At 46.8% G+C, this 22,862-nt stretch overlaps 1 protein-coding gene across 3 annotated transcripts in view; it reads right to left on the bottom strand.

Moving 5' to 3' along the window:
- Positions 1-4,569: 4,569 nt before the first annotated feature.
- The window catches only part of Mobp (myelin associated oligodendrocyte basic protein), a 30,238-nt gene continuing 11,945 nt past the window's right edge, over positions 4,570-22,862 (bottom strand). The window contains exons 3-7 of one of the 3 annotated variants that reach the window (XR_003837625.2): positions 18,745-18,954; positions 18,230-18,532; positions 13,413-13,638; positions 7,223-7,301; positions 4,570-7,104 (exon numbers count right to left, since the gene is read on the bottom strand). Coding sequence is in view for 1 of the 3 variants with exons in the window: in XM_021173306.3 (XP_021028965.1) it covers positions 18,226-18,532; positions 18,745-18,950 (513 nt within the window). In the remaining 2 variants the exon portion in view is untranslated. Of the gene's footprint in view, positions 7,105-7,222; positions 7,302-13,412; positions 13,639-18,225; positions 18,533-18,744; positions 18,955-22,862 lie in introns of those variants that run through there. The other 2 variants (XR_003837624.2, XM_021173306.3) reach the window with 2 other exon arrangements.

The raw sequence follows: 22,862 nt of genomic DNA, 5'->3' as shown, positions 1-22,862 counted from the left end.
GTTTTCCCAGTGTTTTTCTAGCGGAGTGATTGCCAGTAATCTCGCCAGTTTTATTCATGAACTTGCAGGCAAAAATCTTTATTCAAGTCTGAAGACAGCACAGACTACATACATTTATTGGTGACGAATAACATTTAAAAGTAAATCAGAGGCACTGCATTATCTGATTTACTGATTTAATTATCTGATATGCTTGCAAATGCCCTGCGATTCTTTTGTCCTGGCTCCAGGACAAAAGGCTGGAGTTCCAACAAGCAGGTATGTTAACATCCCTCAGATACAGACATCTAAAAGGTGCCTAGAGGCAACAAGGGTGTCACTTCTCCCAGAGGAACACTCACAGGACAGTGAACAATATCCGGGGGAGGGGAGAGGGAATCTTATGGCCTATGTGTTGTTGGCAAATGTCACTCAAACGTGTGTTCTTTCCTAAAGGCTTAGCAGCCTGGTGTTCTTCTACATGTGTTGAAAAGACAGCAGCCATTTCACATTCCATTGCATTGCAACTTCCCAACCGTCTGCCTTCCTTCTCTCCCAATACCTCCATGGAAGACTTCAAGAACTGGGACTGGAGCCATGGCCCAGTGGTGAAGCACCAGTTGCCCTTCCAGGGGACGAGGGTTTGATTCCCAGCACCCACATGGTGGCTCACAGCCATCTGTAACGACAGCTGCAGGCCTTCTAATGCCCTCCTCTGACCTCCATGGGCACTGCACACGTGTGAAGCACAGGCATACATTCCTGCAAGCTCTCATATGCATAAAATAATCTTTTAAAAAATGTTAAAGAAGGTGTACTGGTTAGTTTTGTGTCAGCTTGACACAGCTGGAGTTACCACAGGGAAAGGAGCTTCAGTTGAGGAAATGCCTCCATGAGATCCAGCTGTAAGGCATCTTCTCAATTAGTGATCAAGGGGGAAAGGCCCCTTGTGGGTGGGACCATCTCTGGGCTGGTAGTCTTGGGTTCTATAAGAGAGCAGGCTGAGCAAGCCAGGGGAAGCAAGCCAGTGAGGAACATCCCTCCATGGCTCTGCATCAGCTCCTGCTCCCTGACCTGCTTGAGATCCAGTCCTGACTTCCTTTGGTGATGAACAGCAGTATGGAAGTGTAAGCCGAATAAACCCTTTCCTCCCCAACTTGCTTCTTGGTCATGATGTTTGTGCAGGAATAGAAACCCTGACTAAGACAGAAGGGCACCATGACTGACTAAGACAGTATGTTATCTTATGAAACAGTATCATGGTGGACCACAGTAAACCTTGGACTTATGTCAGTGGGGGAGGAAAATGACATCAGCATAGTCTGTCATGACTGGTTTTGGTAGCTGGGCTGAACATGGAAAATATTCAGTTAATTCTATGGACATGTTCTTGGGTTTCATTAAGCACCAAATGATGTCCTATGGGGAGAGAGAGCAGTTGGTTGCTGTATGTAAAGTACCTTTAAGAGCGAATAAGCAAGTGTTCTCCATTCTGCCATGCCATTCCACTGTCCTCAGAGCCCTCCTGCCCTAATGCTTCTTTTAGGTACTCCTGTCCTATGTCATTGTTCCTGCGGTCCCAAGAGAGACACCCTCAGCCACAGGATGCCTCATCCTCCACACCAGATGTCTGCTTGTGACCACACCCTGAATTCCCAATGCCCGCCTTAGGAATCCAGAGTCGCATGAACCCAAGACAGGTTGTGCTTCCTGGGAGGAAGTACTCAGTCCCTCTGTGTGGGAGCCATGGCTGGGGTCTTAGGCACGATGGGCTTCTATCCCAGACTATACAAGGAAATCCTAATACCACTGATAAAACTCACCCTGGCGCCTGGGGCGGGGAACCCAGGAAGGACCTGACCGACCGTGGAAAGAGAAACCGCTCACAGAGTATCTCCAGGATGCCTGGAGAACCCAGTTCTCTCTGATCCACCCGCGCATGTTCTTTTCCAGCAAATAAGCCACGCCTCACAGCCATCTCTGGGACCAAGTTAAGGTCCCACTATGCCCCCTTCTGGCCATGCTAGACTTGTTGCTTTATCAGAACAATAAGGTTCTGCATTTGTAACCAGTTGACTATTAAAAACAAATCTTTAGTGTAGAGCTCGCCTAGTCGGGTTCCCAGTAAGCAATTTAGGCGTGCGAGCGCTTTCTGGGCAGCCCTGCTGGGTTGTCAGTTTTCACACCACAAACTTCCCACTCTGGCGCTCTAACCAGCCTTCCCTTCTTCCAGCATCTGGGATCACAGGTTGACTCTGATTCCGGAATATCCCTGAGATGTGGCAATTGTCCCCCATGGGCAGCCCAGGTTCTTCTTGTCAGAGAATCATTTTAGAATCCAGAGGCACAAACATCATTGGTTCATGTTCCAAATAGATTTGTGCAAAAAATACACAGTGATGAAAGGCATTCAAGGGACAGAGCAGATAAAACCTCTAAAACCACTTCCATGGCGACGCTGAGTCAGAAGTGTGGGCCTGTCATCCCAGAACTCAGGTGGACCAGACAGGAAGATGATGAGTTCAAAGCCAGCCTAGACTGTTTATCAAGATCCTGGTTCACAGATTCTTCTGGGCATTTCTCTTCATCTCTGTTTTAGTCCCTTGGCCTCGACTTTAGTAAAGAAGTTTATTAATCTAATTTTTCAGCTTCAGAGCTTTTATCTCATTTTCTCAATTGTTGAGGACCACAAAGAGCTGCTGCCATCCTACCAAACCTCAGGTCACCGTCTCAGAGCTGACCACTGCCCCACTCCACCCACAGCTCATTACACTTCCACGCCCAGCTATCCCTAACCTTGCTCCGCAGCATCCAGGTTCTACAAGTCTTAGGACCCTGTCACTTCAACATCAATTTCTGAAAGGAAAGAAGCCCCAGTTTCATAGGGAATCCCCCAAAAGCTGAATGCTCAGGTCTGGAGAGCTGGATGGTTCCGTGGGCTAAGTTCTTGCTGCCAAGTCAGATGACCTGTGTTCCATGCCCAGGACTCACAGGGGAGAAGGAATCAGCTGTGCAAGTTGTCCTCTGACTGCTACATGTGTGTGCATGTGTGCACACACACTCACACATACTAACACACAAACACAACACTCAGACATACGAACACAAACACACTAACAGGCAAACACAATACTCACACACAGATACACAAACATGCTAACATTCACATACATTCACACATACACACTCACACACTCACACACAAACACACACATACAAACACACACACTAAAACACAAACACACACATACAAACACACTAACACTCTCTCATACAAACACACACTAACACTCAGACACACGAACACACTCACATTCGCACACAAACACACTAACATACTCATACACACAAACACACATAAACACATTAATGCTCACACAAACACACTAATATACATACTCACAAACACACATAAACACATTAATGTTCACACTAACACACACAAACACACACATAAACACAATAACATTCACACACACACACACACAGACCATCACACTCATACTCACATACAAACACAGTAAACAAATAAATAAATAAATGTATTTAATAACTTTAAGGCTAAGCACTAGAGCCTGGGGCGGGATGATCAGATCATTTCTTGACTAATGATAAAGAAAATGAAGAGGGCAGCATACCATAGTGAGCTGTGTGTGACCATCATGTGATGCCAGGAGGAAGAGAGTCAGTCTAGGGAAGGGACTGGCACTGTGGGGGGAGGTGGGGTAAGGACAAAGTGTCAGGATGCCTGTTGTATTCCATACATACATGAAAACATCACTAGGAAATTATTACTTTGTGTGCTTACTTTAAAAACAATTAAAAAGGGCTGGAGAGATGGCTCAGTGGTTAAGAGCACTGACTGCTCTCCCAGGGGTCCTGAGTTCAATTCCCAGCAATCACATGGTGGCTACAACCATCTGTAATGAGATCTGATGCCCTCTTCTAGTGTGTGTCTGAAGACAGCTTCAGTGTACTGATATAAATAGAAAAAATAAAGCCGGGCGTGGTGGCACACGCCTTTAATCCCAGCACTCAGGAGGCAGAGGCAGGTGGATTTCGGAGTTCGAGGCCAGCCTGGTCTACAAAGTGAGTTCCAGGACAGACAGGGCTATACAGAGAAACCCTGTCTCGAAAAAACAATAAATAAATAAATACATACATACATACATACATACATAAAAATCTTTTTTAAAAAAGAAAAAGATTCTTTAAACAAAATTTTAAAAAAAGAATAACAGTGGTCAAATGTAAAATAGAATAAAAATACCATTTCTCAAATTGAAAAAAAAAAATTCCATGTTGAGGCAGGCAGATATGTGCGAGTTGGAGGCCAACCTGTCTATACAGGGAATTCTGGGCTAGCCAGGGCTGCATAGTGAGACCCTGTCAATAAACGTAATCTTTTAATCCTGTCAGATTTCCCCATTGAAGCTCCATAAACTGAATCTATCTTATATATCCTACGTAGCTGTCCTGGAACTCACTCTATAGACCAGGCTGGCCTCAAACTCAGAAATCCACCTGCCTCTGCCTCCCGAGTGCTGGGATTAAAGGTGTGCGCCACCACTACCCGGCTAGATACACATTTTAAAATTTTGTTTATTTTATGCTTGTGAGTGGTTTGTCCACATATATGTATGTGCACCATGTCAGTGCCCACAGAGCCCAGAAGGGGCATCAGATGCCAAGGACCACCTGAACTTATGGATGGTTGTGAGCCAGCATGGGGGTGCTGGGACTGAACCCAGGGCCTCTGGAAGAGGAGCCAGTGCTCTAACCACTGAGCTGTCTCTCCAGCCCATGACTTTGTGTATTAAACTCTGCTTGCATAGAGGCCCACAGGTAAGCAGCTATCTGCCTTGCACCAGCCTGTGCATGTGGATGAAGATAGTGAAGGGTAGGTCACGAGAGAGCAATAAACGATGCGCGGGAGCCAATGCGGCCAGCTCTCCCATTCATACCGCTGAGTATCGTCACTGCGGGAATATTTACCTCATGGGAATTAGTAAATGCTATGATGATTTCTACCTGGAGACCCCAACAACTCCAGGCACATGCCTCCGTTTCTCCCAAAATGTAAGATTAATTAACATTCAGAATAATGTCAGACATTGTGGCTTTGAATTGCTACTCAAGAAATTTATGAAGAACAGCTTTTGGAGTTTTATGAAATTTCTCCAGTATTTACTGGGGAATGTTCCTGAGAGCCAATGTTAAGTAGAAAAACAGTACGTAATGATTACAACGCGACTCAGTGACGAATTCCAAGGCACATTTTGCTTAGTAACCCATCAGCTTCAAGCAGTCTCCAGATAGGTTTGATCCATCCCCGGGTTTTATTTCTACAACAAACAAAATTTAGTGGTTTCTGGTTATTCACATTAATGAGCTAACGTCCAACGCTGCGCATGGGTTAGCGCGCTCTGGGTTAATGCGCATGCTCCGTGTCTCAGGGGCGGCGTGGAGGGCGGAGACAAACGAGCCCTCAGGATGGGCTTTGCTTTGCCAAAATGTAAACAAGATGAAAAAGCATAAAGTCTCCTTAATAGATTGGATGAAGCTAGCCTGGGAATTTGTCTCACCAATGGGCTACTGTGTGCTCCTATCCCGTTCCCATTCTTCTCAGCTCAGTTACCGTCGAGAAGGTAACAGCCCTGGGCACTCACTGGAACCTGGTCCTCAGAAAGGTGGTCACGTATATGTTCATTTAGCACCTGAGTTTCTGCGTGTAGTTTTTGTGCAGTTAAATTCCCCTGCCTCTGTCTCGGCACTTCCACGGAGCCACAGTGTCCTCAGGAGAGGAAGCGGGACCCCTTGGCTGCCTTAGGACAATATTTGGCCTGCTTCTTCTTTGCTGTAGTGCAGCATTCTGAGCCATCTCTTCCTCCTGGCTGTCTTCCTCACCCCCTCTGCATGCCTTCGACAGTTTCCACTGACATGGCCCCCATCCGTGCACTTGATCTGAACTTTGCCGGGTTTGGCTGTGAGGACGCCATGGTGACTTTTGGGGTCTTCAAGCATCTGCCTGTGCTTGGCCACCCCGGCTCCCAGCACAAGGCCATTCTGATGTTCTTATCGCCCTACACTGAGTTTTCCCCACCGTAATACTGTCTGTTTTACATCCCTCCACATTCCCCGACATCCTGTTGTCCTTTCCTACCTACCTGGTCTTTAAAGGAAAATTCGAGAGCTGTGTTTCCATTTCTTCCCTTTTCTCTCGTGTCAGGAACCATCACAAGGCGGACTCTATAGCCCAGACCCAAAATTGATTCAATACAAATATTTTTGGTGTTTAAAATTTATGCAACCTTGTAAACATCCCAGACTATTCACAGACTTCACATCGACCCTCTCCAAACAAATATATGCCCTGCCAGTACTGTTAAGCCGTTTCTATGTAGCTTTTAGTCTGGGTTATTTCCTCAAGCCAGGAATTATTTCTTATACTTTTATTTCTGACAGGACAATTTCTAGTGCCTTTGTGTTCTGCTGTCATTTTTAAATCCTATTGCATTATAGAAAAAGTATGAGATCTTGTGGCTTCTCCTTATTAAGCAATAACCAATGCAGGATTGTGGGGTGTCAATATTCAGGCCCAGGACGTCATACTGCATTTACTGCCCGGTACTTGATTTTTATAGTTCTCAGTTTGCTTTCTAGATTTACCTACGTGACATGGTCTATCTGACAGATTGGCTTTTAACCGCTGTTAGGACTTTATCTGTGAACGTCCCAGAATTGATTCTCTCATTCCCTGTGGACAGACATTTTGGCTAGTTTCATTCCACCTCTCTTAACTACAAACCACGATCTTTTAGACAAATTTGTGCATTTCTCCTTCTCTAAAAGGGTATGAGTTTTCTCCAGGATGGATTCCTAAAATTGCAGTCACTTGATTAGAGGTTTTAAGATATTTTGCCTTGACAGTGTCCCCAGAGTACAGCTCAGTGGTGACAATGTATAGACTCCCATCGGAAGCTGCTAGGATTTTTCTCACGTCACCACCAACCCTTGACAATTTCTTTTTTGTATTTGCCGTTTGGGTTTGGATGGTTGTGTACCATGGCCTTGTTTTGCACATCCAAGAAGACACAAGAATCTTCAGCCTGAAGAACCTGAATCCTGGGCAGAACAAGCACATAAAATCTGTACTTAGTGACATCACAGCCAACGTTTGGAATGTCAGTGACAGAGAGGAAAAATCTTGTTAAAAATAACGGAAGGGACAAAAGAATCTTACCAGGGAGAGTCGAGACAGTTGACAGAGATATCTCGCTGGCAGTTATAGAGGGAGGTGATGGGATGACATCGTCCACGTGCTGAGGGGAGAGAAAAACCATCAGAACTAAATGGAGCTGTTCCTCCCCTGGTTCTCCTGGCGGTTGGACCTCAGCGTTCCCGTTGGCCTCCTACATCCTTCAGAAGCAGATAACCCTCTCTTATGAAGAGGAGGACATATCTGTGAAGGGAGGCACACACCCGAGCTCTGGTCACACTCTTGGCCCTGAGGATAGGGAGGTCAGAGAGGGGCAAGACCCGTGGAACGCCACACCCCTGAAACCAGCTCAACCAACAACTCCAGTCAGTAAACTGAAAGGACCCCCTCTCCTGCCCTGGGGATGTAGCTTGTTTGTGTCTGACTCATGTATCTAGCTTCCAGAGAAGAAGCCTATTCTAAGATAAAAACAGAAGAAGAGGTGCCAAAAAGGACTCAGAAAATAAGAGAAAAATCGTGCGGCTTAAGCAGTCATGGATAAAGCTGGCAAATGGTGCAGAGGATAAAGGCGCTTTCTACCTCATCTGCCAGCCGCAGTTTGATATTGGGTCCCATGTGGTAGAAGGAGAGAACTGGCTCCCAAAAGTTATCCTCAGACCTATACACTTGGGCATACACACGAATGCACACACACACATGCACATACACACACATGCATGCACACACACATGTACACACACACACATGCATGCACGCACAAGCACACACTCACACACACCAGCACACGCACATGCATACAACAAGTTACAGCTAGGTACACACTTTCAGTTTACTGACTTGGAGTTGTAGGCATGCTAGAGGACAGATGTGGTGGTAGCTCAACCACTGTGAGAGATAAAAGACAGGCAGCCACCAAAGGACAGTAGACCACAGCACTGCTCCTCCAGGGTCGAGTCTGGTAGACCCACCCACCAGCAACTGCCCCACCCAGGAAATAAAGGGACTCAGCTTTTCTGTGTACATTCCCACCTCAAGCACAGAAACTGCACAGACATCCACTCCCTTATCTTGCACATGTACGATCTATTGATTGAGCTGAAAGACAACACAGTCCACTGAAATCACAGAACTGCAGGGCTGGGGGGGGGGGTTCTGGAAGGTTCTCTTGTGTTCTGAACAGGTGAATGACTCAAAAGCCACAGGCAGAGCTGTTGGCAGGACACCACTGGTTAGTGCCCGAGGTAGGGAAAAGCCTGGATCTGCCACCTTTAAAGTCACATTTACTTCCCAGAGCATCCCAGCTGTCCCCAGATAGTCTTGTAAAAGCTAGTCACCATCGACATACACTCAACCTTTAGAGCTTAAGTTCTTTCTTGGTCTACACAACATCTCTGTAGAACGGGCAAGGCAGGTATCTCCCGTTTGCTTCTGTCAGTCAGGAGAGGGATGATAAAAGATGTGTTCAAAGTCCGGCCATTTCTATCCTGGTTTCATTTCTGCTGATGTGATAACATGTCTTGATGTTAAAAATAAAAAGAAACAGTAAAAACCTTAGGGGAGGGGACTAGAGAGATGGCTCAGTGGTTAAGAACACTGGTTGCTCTTCCAGAGGTCCTGAGTTCAATTCCCCACAACGACATGCTGGCTCACAACCATCTGTAATGGGATCCAGTGCCCTCTTCTGCTGTGTTTGAAGATAGCAATAGTGTACCCACATACATAAAATAAACAAATTGGAAAAAGAAACTTTGGGGAGAAAATGTTTACCTTAGCTCACAATTCTTACTGCAGGAGCTGGAGACAGAAAGTCACACTGCAAGCCCAGTCAGGAACAGACAGAAGTGAGTGTGTGCACGCTTAGCACTCAGCCAGCTTGCTCTACTCTGATAGCTTCCAAAAACCCAAATCCAGGAATGATGCCAGCCACTTTCAGGTTGGGTCTTCCCTTATCAATTAAGAAAATCAGCCGGGCGTGGTGGTGCACGCCTTTAATCCCAGCACTCGGGAGGCAGAGGCAGGCGGATTTCTGAGTTCGAGGCCAGCCTGGTCTACAAAGTGAGTTCCAGGACAGCCAGGGCTACACAGGGAAACCCTGTCTCGAAAAAACCAAAAAAAAAAAAAAAAAAGAAAAAGAAAAAAGAAAATCAAAGCACATTCCCGCAGACATGCCCACAGCCCAATCTGATCTAGACAACCCCTCACTGAGACTCTTGGGTCAAGCTTACAATCGTCAATATATTTAAATTAGCATTTTATCAACCAATATGGGCACCATTTACCAGTGACACAGAAATGCATCGACTTGGGTCTGAACTTTAGGGTCAATGCTTCTATTTTTTTTTTTCTTTTCAATATCGTACGACAGTGTTTAGCACTCTGGGTTCCATGACAGATGGGCTCCTGTAAACTATGAGTGGAAAGCAGAAACTGCTTCACCCCTAAAGGGCTTTAAATCAGGGACTGACATCTTGAGAGAAAATGAATTGTATATTTGTGAATATATTTATGAATACATATTTACACAAACATGACTTTGGTTTTATTCATTTGCAAGGACTGCTCTGGGCTAAACAAGCTAGCTACAACCTTCCCTGCATGAGAGAGTCACTCAGTGAAAGTCTCCTATAGTGTCCTTGTTCCCCTGGGGGCTTAAGCCACAACAGCTGCCTTAGCCTCCTGAGAAGCATTGTGGGAGAATGAAGGTACAGGAAAGGTGTCTTTCATTTTCACAGAGACATGAGTTTGGCCAGTCAGAACTGGTGGGGGGGGGGGGGTGTGCAATGAAGTGAATGGCCAGATATTTAGCCGCCTTTCTGTCCCCAGGACCTACACAGGAGAAGGAGACTGACACCCTCAAGTTCTCCTCTGACCTCCACAAGTGCACATGGCATATGCACACACCATAAATAAACAAATCGTTTTTTAAAATAAAATACAAATTCATTCAAATATGGGGGGCAGGGATCAGTACACCCCACATAGGTGATTTGGAGTGACTTCCTTGGAACCTTCCCCTCTGACTTCATCTGTCCTGTGCTAGCTACCACCCCAGTGAACTGGCTGCCTTGTGTCCTATATAAGGTAAACAAGGGTTCAGGCAAGAGCTACCCCACACCTCACCAATGAATGTGAAAATTCACTTAATCTACAATTCTCCCTTCCTCTTTCCCCATCCAGTGAGAATCATATGTCTCCCTCCTTTTGTCCCCAAGCTCCCTGCCCACCACCTAGGTTCTTAGCTCCATCAGTTAATTGCCCTGTGGCTTTTCATCAGACATCCTGCTGTCCCAGTCCCGAGAGCATTGCATTACAATCAAAAGCCCCCCCACCCCCAGCTAATAACCCGATGGGACACATCCTCTGCTTCCTTGGAGGCCAGGCTAAGCTGAGGGTGTTACATTTACATTCATGGATTTCCCCATCCTCACTTCCATTTCCTGCCAAGGTCACCAACAATTCCCTGTGAGCTGCAATCGATGCCTCTGAGTCCTCAAAAGGATCCAAACGTTTTGAAAATTATTTTAAAAACTATTCTTAAAAGCAAATAAACGTCCTTTCAGTCAGCAAGTATTTATTGAGTTCTTGTTAGTGCCAGATAACTGGAGACAGGATCAATCAGTGGGGCAGCCGTGGGGTTTACATTAGGCAAAGCATCGGGGCGAGAATTAAACAATAAGTAAGTCAGCGGATGATCCTGGAAGACAACGATGGAGTCTGGTGACCGTGGAGGAATCTCTGAGAAGATATCTGCGCTCAGAGCACCTGTGTAGGACCCGTAGGCCAGAGTGTGACAGGCTCTGAGGAGCATGCACACAGCCCCATGGTGAATGAAGCACCTCATTAGCAGCTCACATGTACAAGAGAGGGAACAGGAGGAAGAAATGGTGAGATCTTCCTGGGTGGGGAAAGGCTTCTAAATCCTGGCTAGGATGCACCCATCCTCGAAGAACCATGAGCCTGGTACGCTCGTGTTTCCTTTTTCCCCATTTCCATGTGGATGTGTGGTGTGTGTATGTGTGTGTGTGTATGTGTGTGTGTGTGTGTGTGTGCATGTGTGTGTGTGTGTGTGTGCAAGTGTATGTGCACAAGCATGCAGGGGTGCATGTGCATAGAGTCCCTGAGTTTGACACTGGGAGTCAGCCATATCTTCTACCATAGTCACTGAGGAAGGGTTTCCCAGTCAGTCCCAGAGCTCACTGATACGGCCACTCTTGCTTGCTCTGGGATCTCCTGTCACCAGCTTCTCAGTTTGGATTTAGAGGTACGTTGTCAGGCCTACCCAGCATTCGTGTGGGTCATGGGGATTTGAACTCTAGCTCTCATGCTTGCAAGGCAAGAATTTTTTAACCACTGAGTCAGGCCCTGAGCCTGGCTTCCTTGTGAATAGAGACATGGCCTCCTTCCTGTCCACTGGCCTCCTAAGGAGAAAAGTGTTAGGAGGGGTGAGGAGTGACAAGGTGTGTGTGCATGTTTGTGTGTAGTGTGTTTGTGTGTGTTTGTGTGTGTGTGTGTCTCTCTCTCCTCTTTGTGCTTATAACTTATCAAAGTTTGGGCTCAAAGCAAGCTGAAGTTGTGGGGCCGACCCAGATGGAGCCTGACTAGAGATGGATCTATCCAACTCCTCTCCTTCCACCCTCCGCCCCGGCCCATCTGGGCTGACTGGGGAAAGAGGCCCAAGCCGATCACCACATGCCCCCTGCTGAGAAGGCTTTGGGACTCTGAAGTGATGCATGTACTGTTGTGGCCTTTTCATGACGACCTCCTGCAGTTGAGGCCTTTGGGGGACAAGAATGAACCTGGGACTTGGAGGGGCCTCTAGCATTTGCACTTGGGCAAGAAAACTGAGAGCTGGCACAATTCTCCCCAAACTACTCCCAAGGCCAACACCCACACAGCAGTCCACACGAGTACAAGGCAGTACGAGGCGCTTCCATCTGGCCCAATCTCTGTCCTCACAGCAAGTGTACAGATGGGTACAAGCAAGTGCCATGCCATGGGGGAGGGCCAGCTCCTGTGGTCTAGAACAAGAGCCCATGCTCAGGCTCATTCTTCCCCGGGAGTCTGGGGCTACGGATTGTGGAGGCAGACCAGAGCGAGGAGACGGAAACTCAGCCCCACGCTACTCCACCTACACAGTGAGCACAGACCCCTTCATCCCATGGAAGGCCTCCTACTCAGGGACCGGATCTTGGACTGATAGCTCTCTAACGCGTGCACACGCACACGCAAGCGCACACACACACACACACACACACACACACACACACACACACACGCAAGCGCACACACTTTACCTTCCTTTCCAGAAGGCCAAGTTCCCTTCCCGTTTTCCTTCACCTCTCCTTGCCACAGACATAGATGCGGAGGGCCAGCCAGGGGAAGCACTGGAGCATCAGACCTCGGCCTTTCTCAGGAATTTGAGGGATTTTGATTTGGAGACAGAAAGGCTCCCGGCACTCTTTCTAGACCTATACAAGTGCGCATGGGGACTTGTCCAGGATGCTGCGAGGGAAGTGATGGGGGGGAGGGGGGGACAGGGCTGAAGCCATATGACCTTCCTAAATGATATAATTTGAAAGCAGTCAGAGCTGCGCCGGGAGTCTGCGCAGGTGACAAGCTCAAAGGCAAGGCTTTAGAGGGCGGTTCTCCCCAGACTGGGGCAGGAACTGATTCTCTCAAAGCCCTATGTGAGGCTGAAGACTGGGCCCGCGGAGGGGGAGGAAGGAGGATGCCTCCATTTCCTCTGTTTCTGACACAAGTTGCCTACAGTTCACATGGGAATTTAGCGCGATCCCCTACTTATCAGAACATCTCCGCATTTAAGGATCATACAACAACTTAGTATGTTACTCTAACAATTCCATGGCCCTTCACCAGAGTCGACTCTGGCCCTGACTCCTGCTGACTAAGAGGTAAATGGGAAGCAAATGGTGTGCAAGCAAGAGAGGCCGGACAGAGAACCAGGAAGAAAAAGAAAAGGATCAAGAGTCATGTGTGCTGACCAGATGCAGGGAGAGAGGGGAGAGGAAGAAGGAGGGATGTGTGTGGATTAGCTCTGCAATCACCTTTGCCAAAGACCCCAAGGAACCGTGCACCTGCCAGAGAGAATGGGGCTCCAGATGAAACCAAAAGACCCATTCCCTGAGCTCTGGAGCACAAGGGATCCTTCCAGGACTCCATGGCTGGAGTACGACACGAAGAGCCCCCTTCTCACCTCCAGGAAGGCTGCCCTAAGGCTCCCACACCATGGGGACTGAGGGCATCTGTGGTTGTTACATCAGCAGGCGTCCACTCCTGCATCATACTTGAGGTCAGATAATTCGTCTGAGAGCAGATGGGTTGCGGGGAAGCAGTAGGTCCACAGGCAGAGGCTGTCCATTCACAAGAAGTCCCTTCTCGGTCACTTCTTTCTTGGGGTTGACCTGCTCCTCCTCCTCAATCTGATTTATAGAGAGAAAAAGAAAGATTTACAAATTGGTAGGTGGTGTCCACTTCCTGCAGAGCACTTAGTACAACAGTGACTTCATGGGCATTTTTAAAAGATGTGTTTACTTTGTGTGTGTGTGTGTGTGTGTGTGTCTATATGCACCATGTGCATGCAGTTCTCACAGATTCCAGAAGAGGGCGCTAAAACTAAAGTTATAGAGTTGTAAGCCACCATGTGGGTGCTGGGAACTGAACTCAGGTCCTACAAGAGCAAGAAGGGCTTTTAACTGCTGAGTTCTGAGTGAACCACTTGAGATGTTTTTTTTGTTTGTTTGTTTTTTTCTCTCCTCAGAAATCCAGCTTTCTCAACTCTTGTAATCTCTGGGCAAAACTGATATGTTGATTTTCTTTTTTTCCTGAACTGAGCATAGGAAAGGATATATATATATATATATATATATATATATATATATATATATATCCACACACACACACACACACACACATATATATGTTTCCATGCATAATATTTGGTTTTCTGACTACTGGTGGTAAGGGACCCAGAACACAAAGCTAGCATAAGTATATCCCGCCCCTAGAACAGAAACAAAAACATTTTATTTCTTGTGACAAGGACCTGAGGCTCTGTGGGTCACATGGCATCCACAGTCAGGCAGCAGAGAGGTGAGTGCTGGTGTTCAGCTAACTTTCTCTTGCTCTTTGTTGTCAACTTCCCTGGATTTAGAGTCACCAAAGAAACACATCTCTGTGTTTGTGGGCAAGTTCCCAGAAAGGTTTAAGTGAGAGGAGAAGACTTGGCTGGAATGTGAGGGGCAACAGCCCCTGGTCTCGGGGCCAGGGACTGAAGAGGAAGGAGAAAGCTAGCTGAGCACCAGCGGTCACCTCTCTGCTGCCTGACTGCGGGTGCCATGTCACCTGCCACCTCACGTTCTTGCCACCACTCCTTGCTCACCACAGTGGCCTGGGTCCCTTCAAACTGGGAGTCAAAATGATCCTTCCAGGACTGGAGAGATGGCTCAGTGGTTAGGGACACCTACTGCTCTTCCAGAGGTCCTGAGTTCAATTCCCAGCAGCCACATGGTGTCTCACAACCGTCTGTAATAGAATCTGATTCCCTCGTCTGGTATGCATAAAAACAGAGCATCTGTATACATTAAACAGAATGAACCTTCCTAACGTGTTTGCCCAGATAGCCCGTCACATCAGTGAGAGTAGTGACTGATACCGCAGACTTAAATGTAACCGTGCGCACATCTGTATATATGAACTCTTATAAAATCCTGACCAGGTTGACATGTCTCTAATTTGTTAGGGAATGAACTACATTTAAAAAGATAAGCAACATTTAGTAAATGTATTACTAATAGGTGGGCCCAGACACGCACTGGTTACAATTTTATCAAAAAGTGTGGACTCAAACCGATGCTAAAGCCGTCCACCTTCTGCTGAGTCAGACTGTTAGGTAAATTGTTTGGTCTCATTCAGTCATCAACATCAGTCAAGCCCTGAGCTGAGTGTAAGCTAGAGAGATGAGTGTAAGATTGCCTGAACCTTATTTACACACAATCCTGGGAGGAAGACAAACAGGTCTATAAATCTGTGCCCAGCAGAGGGCAGCACCTGCTCAGAAAGAAATGTGGGGTCAGCTAGCACAGTTTAGGGAGCAGAACTCCCTAAACTGAGGATAATGGCAACTCCTTAGATGCAAGAAAAGGCTTTGCTTCCAGGAGATATCAAACACCATTGTCCTAACCAAACAGGAAGGTTGAAGAATGGAAGCCCACGAGGGTCAATCATCTGTAAACCACCTTGATCTCACTCTTTGAAAGTAGCTTTGAAAGTTTGAAGTTACAAAGATTTCCCACGTAGCAGATCGGGAGAAACGAACAGCCTAGGACTGTGTGAGGCTGGAGAAGCAAGCGCCCTAAATCCACTCACAGAAGATCACTGTGGGAGTGTAGGCTCCCTCCAAGAACAGGCTGGATCGACGTGCACAGCAGAGCTGGGTTTATCACATAAATTGAATCCAAGGACTCCAGTGCGTATTTCTCATCGAACACCAGGGTGATGTTCATCTAACATCTAACGGTTGGCAGTCGCTGCCATAGAGATGCTAGCAGCCACTGGAGCTTCTGTGAGTCTTCTAAAACACATCTGGGGCCATCCTCTAGCTTGACAATAAAGCCTGAAGACACTAAGCCATATCTCAAAATGTGCTTTCAGCAAGATAGCAGTTCAAAACATACACACATAGGTAAACGGGTTGAAACAGAAAACGCACAACTGTCTGTACTGAAAGACATGAGTATGATGTGTAAAATCCCAGACTCCACCCAAAAAAGCTAGAGTAAGTTAGATCACCATAGATACAATCAGCGTACTAAAGTAAATTATCCTTTTGTTTTTAACCAGTCATATGAACAGTGGACATGGAAGTTGAGAAAAGGTACTGTTTAGTCGCGTGGCCTCATTTCTCCGGGCTGTGGAGCTGATCTCTTAGGATGATCTCTTACGGTGGCCGCTCCACAATCTTAGAATCCTGGCATCAAATCCCAAATCTTAAAGACACAGGAAGGAGTAAACCCAGAGAGACATGCCCTGACCACCTCCCATCAAAAAAGAGATGCTTCTGCCCTCCGCTGGATGCTGAAAACCAAGCCCATTCATTTCTAAGACAGATATGCTCCGGTCCAGGGAGAGGGCCTTCTCTAAGGAGTTATTATTGATCCAAAAAAAGACCTTTGTCTGAACTGTTTGATTCGTCAACACACTACCTCAGGAACGGCGTCAGATCTGACTTCGGGCAGCTTCAGAAAACCTTTTTAACCCTTCCTAAATGTCTGACTAGCTGCCCTGATTGAGTGTAAACTGCTCCCATTAATGTGCCTCCTTCGCCTCTGATTTGAAATAGATCAATAAACGAAATAAACGATGCAGTGGTTAAATATCTATTCTAGTATATTACTTAGGACCTCTGAGACTCTGAGAAGGGAGCTTGAGTATTGGGTGGGACTCGGGGTGCATGAGAGGTGCAGGCTGTTAGGAAGCTGGTACTATGTTCCCAGGGAAGTAGGGCACAGCCAGCGGAAGTGCCTTAGCTGAGACCCAAAGAGTGACTGAGAGAACGTCCAGTTACAGCTTGAACCCAACCACCCAGAGGCATCGCTTAGCTTCCTATGAAGGACTGCCTCTTCTGTACAAAACGAATATCCTCAGCCCCTCCATTTTCTGGCCACTTCTGTATGTCAGAAGTTAGCCAGGTGAGCCAGCTTTTTTACTCCAGTCCCTTGGAGGGACTTAGTCAGTGACCAGTCAGCCTGGATATACCTCTCTAAGGTACTGAGGTCTAGTGAGCAGCAGCCAGTTAGTTCCTTGGCTGGGGAAATCAATTGTTCTTGCATCTTTGCTGTCTGAAAGAACCATGCGTGAGATTCTCACGGGGGTTCTCTAAAGCTGCGCAGGGGCTGAGTGGCAGAGTGAAAAGGATGTGAACCAGTGCTCGCTGTGAACCCACTACACAGATCTACCTCCGAGGAGTAAAACGCTGCCCACTGTGTGTGCGGGGCAGGGAATAGAAGTCTCTGTCTTTCCCTCAGTTTCACTGTGGACCTAAAACTGTACCAAAAAATAAGGTCTATAAAGAAGAGAGGAGGAGGGAGAGGAGGCAGAGGGGGAGAGGAGGAGGGAGAGGAGGAGGAAGAGGGAGAAGAGGAAGTCACCACCAAGCATGGCAGCTCACACCTTTAATCCAAGCATTTGGGAATTTAAAGTAGTAAGATTTTTATAAGTTTGAAGTCAACATTAGAATACAGAGTAAGCTCTGGGCTAGCCTGAACTACAGTGCGACTCTCTGTCTCAAAAAGAAGAAAGGAAACTGGTCTACCCAAGGTAGAGCAGATGGGTAAGTGCCTCCCTGGCCATCCTTCTCCAGTTTTCCCACTCGAACCTAATTTTCTCTGTGAAGCCTCAGGTTCCCACGGCAGAGCTGGAAAGTTCCCAGTTGGGGCTCCCATGGGCATAAACACCCTGAGCATGGCAGTACTGGAGTGATTACTCTGTACACCAGGGCCAGCTTGTCTCTTTTTGGTACTCAGAAATCACAAATTATTTTCCTCTCCCCAGTACAGCATATAGAACCTTATTATCTATACAGCAGTAGAGTTTGCTGAGTGGCTGTATGAGCAAACGGATATCTGATGAGATGCGTCAGGAGGGGCAGCAAATCGAGCTTCGGGTCCTCCCGTCACACATGCACAGATACAACTCATCAGTTACCACTACGCCTCTCTGAGGCACAGGTGGTTAAGGAGGCTCATACACTCAGCCTGCCACTGTGGCCAATACTATGCTGGTAAATTAGCGACTTCCAGTCCTATGGATTGGCACAGACACAGCCGTCTGAAGTGAGGACCAGTAACATCTGGAAAAACAGAAGCCACGCCAGGTCTTTCAAACAGAGGGGGTTTAATGCGGGGAGTGGATTACACAGGCTTGGTACTGTGGACCGATCCCCCATGTTAGTACTTGCGGAGAACAGCTACTGACCTTAAGCTAGAGGGGACAAAAGGCAAGAGATGGTGTTACCAGAACCTAGGAGCTCTGGTGGGAGAACCCCCGCGGCTGGTGCCTGGCCCTCTGAGGGGGCTGCTGCGTGCTGGCTGCTTAGACTTCTGAGGGGGCTTCTGCTTGGCTGGTGGTGGTCGGACCTCTGGGCGGGGACGCGGCTGGTGCTCAGTCCTTGAAGGGGACCTTGGCTTGGCTGGCCTCGGAGGGGACCTTGGCTTGGCTGGCATCAGAGGGGACTTTGGCTTGGCTGGCGGCGCTCTGACCACCACTGGGGACGCAGCTGGCTGGTGCTTGGGCCTCTGAGGGGACGTGGCACGGCGGCTGGTGCAGAGAGGGCCAAAAGAAGCTGGAGGCTGCAGCCTGGGCTCTCCACCATCGCTTAAGGGATGCTGGCAGGAACTGGAAACAGCAGGAAAGCCCGGCCCTCCCTCCCACCTTCTGCTCGCCCTCCAGAACCTTCCTAACAGGGAGCTGACAGTCATGGATGGAGCAAAGGGAATGTGGTGTAGACCTGGCCCAGAGCCCGCGCTCACCTAGTCTTCTGGCAGGCACAGCAGATCCAGTCCTCCTCCTTCTTCTGGTAAAAGCAGCCGCTCTTGCAGATGCTGTACTTGCGGTCCACGATCTCACGCTTGGAGTTGAGGAAGGTGAAGGGTGGGCAACAGTGGATGCTGAAGTGCTCGGAGAACTTCTGGTTCTTGGAGAGCCTGGGGCCCTCCTTGGCCATTTTCTGACTCATCTCACTGGAAACCATTGATGAAGAAGGGGAGGGGAGGGGAGACACAAAACAGCATGTGAGGGAGGAGCCCTTACTGCTGTAATGGTTCTAACTGATAGTTGCTATGAGGCCATCTTTTGTTTCAAAAGATATAAAAACTAAGAACAAAAATGAAGTGGCAAGGGGCTGGAGAGATGGCTCAGGTTGAGAGCACTGACTGCTCTTCCAGAGGTCCTGAGTTCAAATCCCAGCAACCACATGGTGGCTCACAACCATCTGTAATGGGATCCAATGCCCTCTTCTGATGTGTTTGAGGACAGCAACAGTGTATTCACATAAAACAAATAAATATTTTTAAAATAAGTAAATAACGTGGTGATATAACCCTTTTCTGCTTCATCCCGTTTGTGTGCCTAATTTCTTTTCTTTCTTTCCTTCCTCTCTGCCTCACAAAATAACGGGCTCTGAGACACTTGCCTGGCCAGCAAGCCGCCCCTGAGTTAAAGAGTAAAGAGCCCAAGTAACCAAGTTTCTTTTCTTAACACCCTGTTGTTATCAGCAGGAGTTAACTGCCAGAAGCCATCACCTTTTGGCCTCAGATCAGCGAGGAAGAATTAAAGAGCCAAAAGTCTCAAGCTTTTGATCGCTGCTGATACCACACCTCGCTGCTTTCCGAGGTTTACCCTGGATGATGAGCTAGCTTCCTGCAGTTTTACACAAGTGGGGTGGGTGCACATGCGTGTGTGAGTGAGCATGTGTGTAGAAGCCCAAGGCAATTCCCAGGTGGACTTTCTGTGGGCTTTGTCTTATGTTTGACCAGGAGGCATCCCGTGTCAACTTTCCTGCAAAGCTCAACTCCAGTTGTACACCACAAAGATCAATGTCAGCTTTTCAGCTTCACTTCCTTTTCAATATGGGTGAGCTCTTGAGTTTATCAATAGTTTTTTTTTTATCTATTGTCAATATCCAAATGAATAAACTATTTTGTTAAGTTGATGTGTCATTTCAACGCATCAAATATGAAGAGCAACCATATGTCCAACTCTTTGAAATAGGCCTAATGTCTGTTAGTATTTGTTAGAGTTCCATACTTGATTTAAAAAGAAAAAACATTTCACGTTCCTGGAAACAGTTTGCAATTGTCTAGTGTTCTAATTAGCCTCAACTGTCAACTGCCAACTTGACACAGGCTAGATAGAGTCCCTAAGAAGGGAATCTCAACTGATGGATTGCCCTGATCAGATTGCCTGTGGCATGTCTGTGTGTTGGGGGGGGGGGGGGTGTTGACTGATGCTATATAGGAAAGCCACTGTGGGTAGCACCATTCCCTAGGCACATGCTCCTGGGCTATGTGAGAAAACTAGCCAAGCGTGAGCTTTAGAGGGAGCCATCAATCAGCATCCCTCCGTGGTGGTGGTGTCTGCTTCATGCTTGTGCCCTTTCCATGGCTTCCTTCAATGATGGACTGCGACTTAGAAACTGAATATAAACCTTTCCTTCCCTTAAGTTGCTTTTGGTCAGAACGTCTTATCATGGCAAGAGAAGGAAATTATTGTACACTGTAAAGCTTTGTTTTTCTCATTATGTGCACCAACTGTAATCATGATTTATTTCTGGGTGTGACAGTTATCATGAATCATGGCTCAGACCCACAGAGACAGTGAACCCAACTCAATCTACCTGTCCCTAGCTCCCAAGAAATAGGATTATTTCCAACTTTTGGACCTCACCACATAGCTTCTGCCTGTTCCCTTCCTGCCCAACAACTACACAGCTCACCCACCCCTCCCCACCCCCACCCCCAAGGAGACCCTGCTCAAAAGGAAGGCTCCTTGCGGAGTCTTTCCCTCCCTGTGGCCTGACTTCCAATCTAATTTAAAGAAGATTTAAAGACAGATGAAGTGTGCAAACACCCAGAGAGATGAAGTATTAGGGGAAAAATAACTGGAAAAAAATTATATTCACAACAGCAACAAAATCCTGAAATACCCAGAAATAAAGAGAAAACTAAAATGTCAAAATTTTTATGGGAGAAATTTGGAGCTGCATAGATAATAAAAGGAATAAATTTTAAAGACTGTAATCGAAAAGATCTACGCCATAAAGAAACAAGGCTTTCTGGAAGTAAAGTCGTGAATGCAATGCGCTTCTTAGAACATCAGCAAAGATCTAAACAAAGCGCTTCAGTCTGAACCGACTGAGCCGACGAGACAGACGCTCTGGTAGTGCAAGAGCCATGCAGCACTCACAACGGAACAAACGCCCACAAATCAGAGTGGAAAACCCCAAATCCCAGAATGGAGAACTGGAAGGAGCGTACAAAGTCCTGCCCCCATACAAGAGGCTGTTTGCGATTGGTAGCTGCTAGAGAGGGTAGCAGGAAGTGGCGTTGGGTACATCGAGCATGCTCAGAGCAGACCTCACGCTCAGAGCAGCAGGCCAACACAAACTAGACTCCATGTTTCTGGTGGGTGCAGGAAGGACTTGCGAGAAGTGAAGGAATATTATCGAAATAAATTGTGTGAACTTCCCAAAAATAAATAAATAAAAACATTAAAAGTGAACGGAAAAATGTTTTAAAGTCTAAAAGCAGTAACAACTGATCTCATACCATATATGGAAACACATTCCTGAGAGCCGGAGTTTAAAATAATCTGACATGCTGTAATGCCAATACTCAGGCCAGGAAAGCATGGGGTCAGAAATTTAAGGTCATCCTTGGCTATATAACGAGTTCAGTCCAGCTCAGTCCACATAAGACCCTATATTTACAACAAATTAATTAAAACAAATTAACATAAAGAAGTGTAGCAATGGCCTGAAGTTAGGCAAATGGAACCTCAGAGTAGGAAACTAGAATTCAAACGCAGATACACACATACACAAGAAAACACAATGCCTATCAAAGGTGCACTAAATGAACGTCAGGAGAAAGTTCTTCATGAAGAAAGCTTGTGTAGGTAATTAGTATGAGTTGACGTTAGTAAAACAATCAAAGCCTACTCCACATCAAAAGACACAATATCTACGATCAAAAGAAGCGATGCCAAAATAATACAACATATATAAAATACAAAAAATTTCTTTTTAAATTTTTTATGTGGATGTTTTGCCTGCACATATGTACATGCCTAGTTCCTGGAGAGGCCAGGAGAGGGCATCCGATTACAGAGACTTGTGACCCACAACATGGACACACTAGGAATCAAACTGGAGCCCTACAGTAGAACAGCGGATGCTCTTAACTACCATCTCTCCAGCCTGGAAACTCTCCAGTTTTTGTCTGTCTAGTAGGTGAAGGGGTTTGTGATACAAGTTAGCCAAAGTTAAATTAAATTTCAGAACAGTTTAAATTTGAAAACCCTGCAAGTATAATGTACTGTATCAACCGATGAAAGGGAAGATGTAGCCAGTGGTGTATTGAGGAAGAGTCCACTGGGGATAGGGTGATGGCTCAGCAGGTAAAATGCCTCTCGATGTGTAGTCTGAGGACCATAGCTCAATCCCAGAGCCCACAGAGCTGGCAAGAGCGATCAGTGCTACAGCAAAGCAGGAAATAGAGACCGGAGAGTCCCAGGAGGCTCTGGGCCAGCTAGCCTGAGGTATACAGCAGAGAAGAAGAAAGAGACACTGTCTCAAGTGGGTGGGATGGGGGACTGCCACCTGAGTTTGCCCTCAGACCCCACGTTTGCCCACACTCACACATGCACCACACATATCATACATACACAAATTAATTATTAATAAATTAGTTAAATTGGAAAGAAATTTCTCAGTGAAACTCAGTATCTGCTCATGGCCAACCTCTCGCTGTAGTGGGAACAGAATGTGGTGTCTTAAAAGCATGGCTCCTAAATCGGACACCTGAGGAAGGGCTGTCACCCAGCACTGTTTGAAATCCTGTACAAAATGTTTTAATTTAAAAACTGGGCT

The sequence above is a fragment of the Mus caroli genome, unplaced genomic scaffold, assembly GCF_978045245.1.
Source record: "Mus caroli unplaced genomic scaffold, Mus_caroli_1 scaffold_11, whole genome shotgun sequence".
Lineage (NCBI taxonomy): Eukaryota > Metazoa > Chordata > Mammalia > Rodentia > Muridae > Mus > Mus caroli.
Note: the sequence above shows the minus strand (reverse complement) of the source record. Positions and strands in the feature narration are given on the sequence as shown.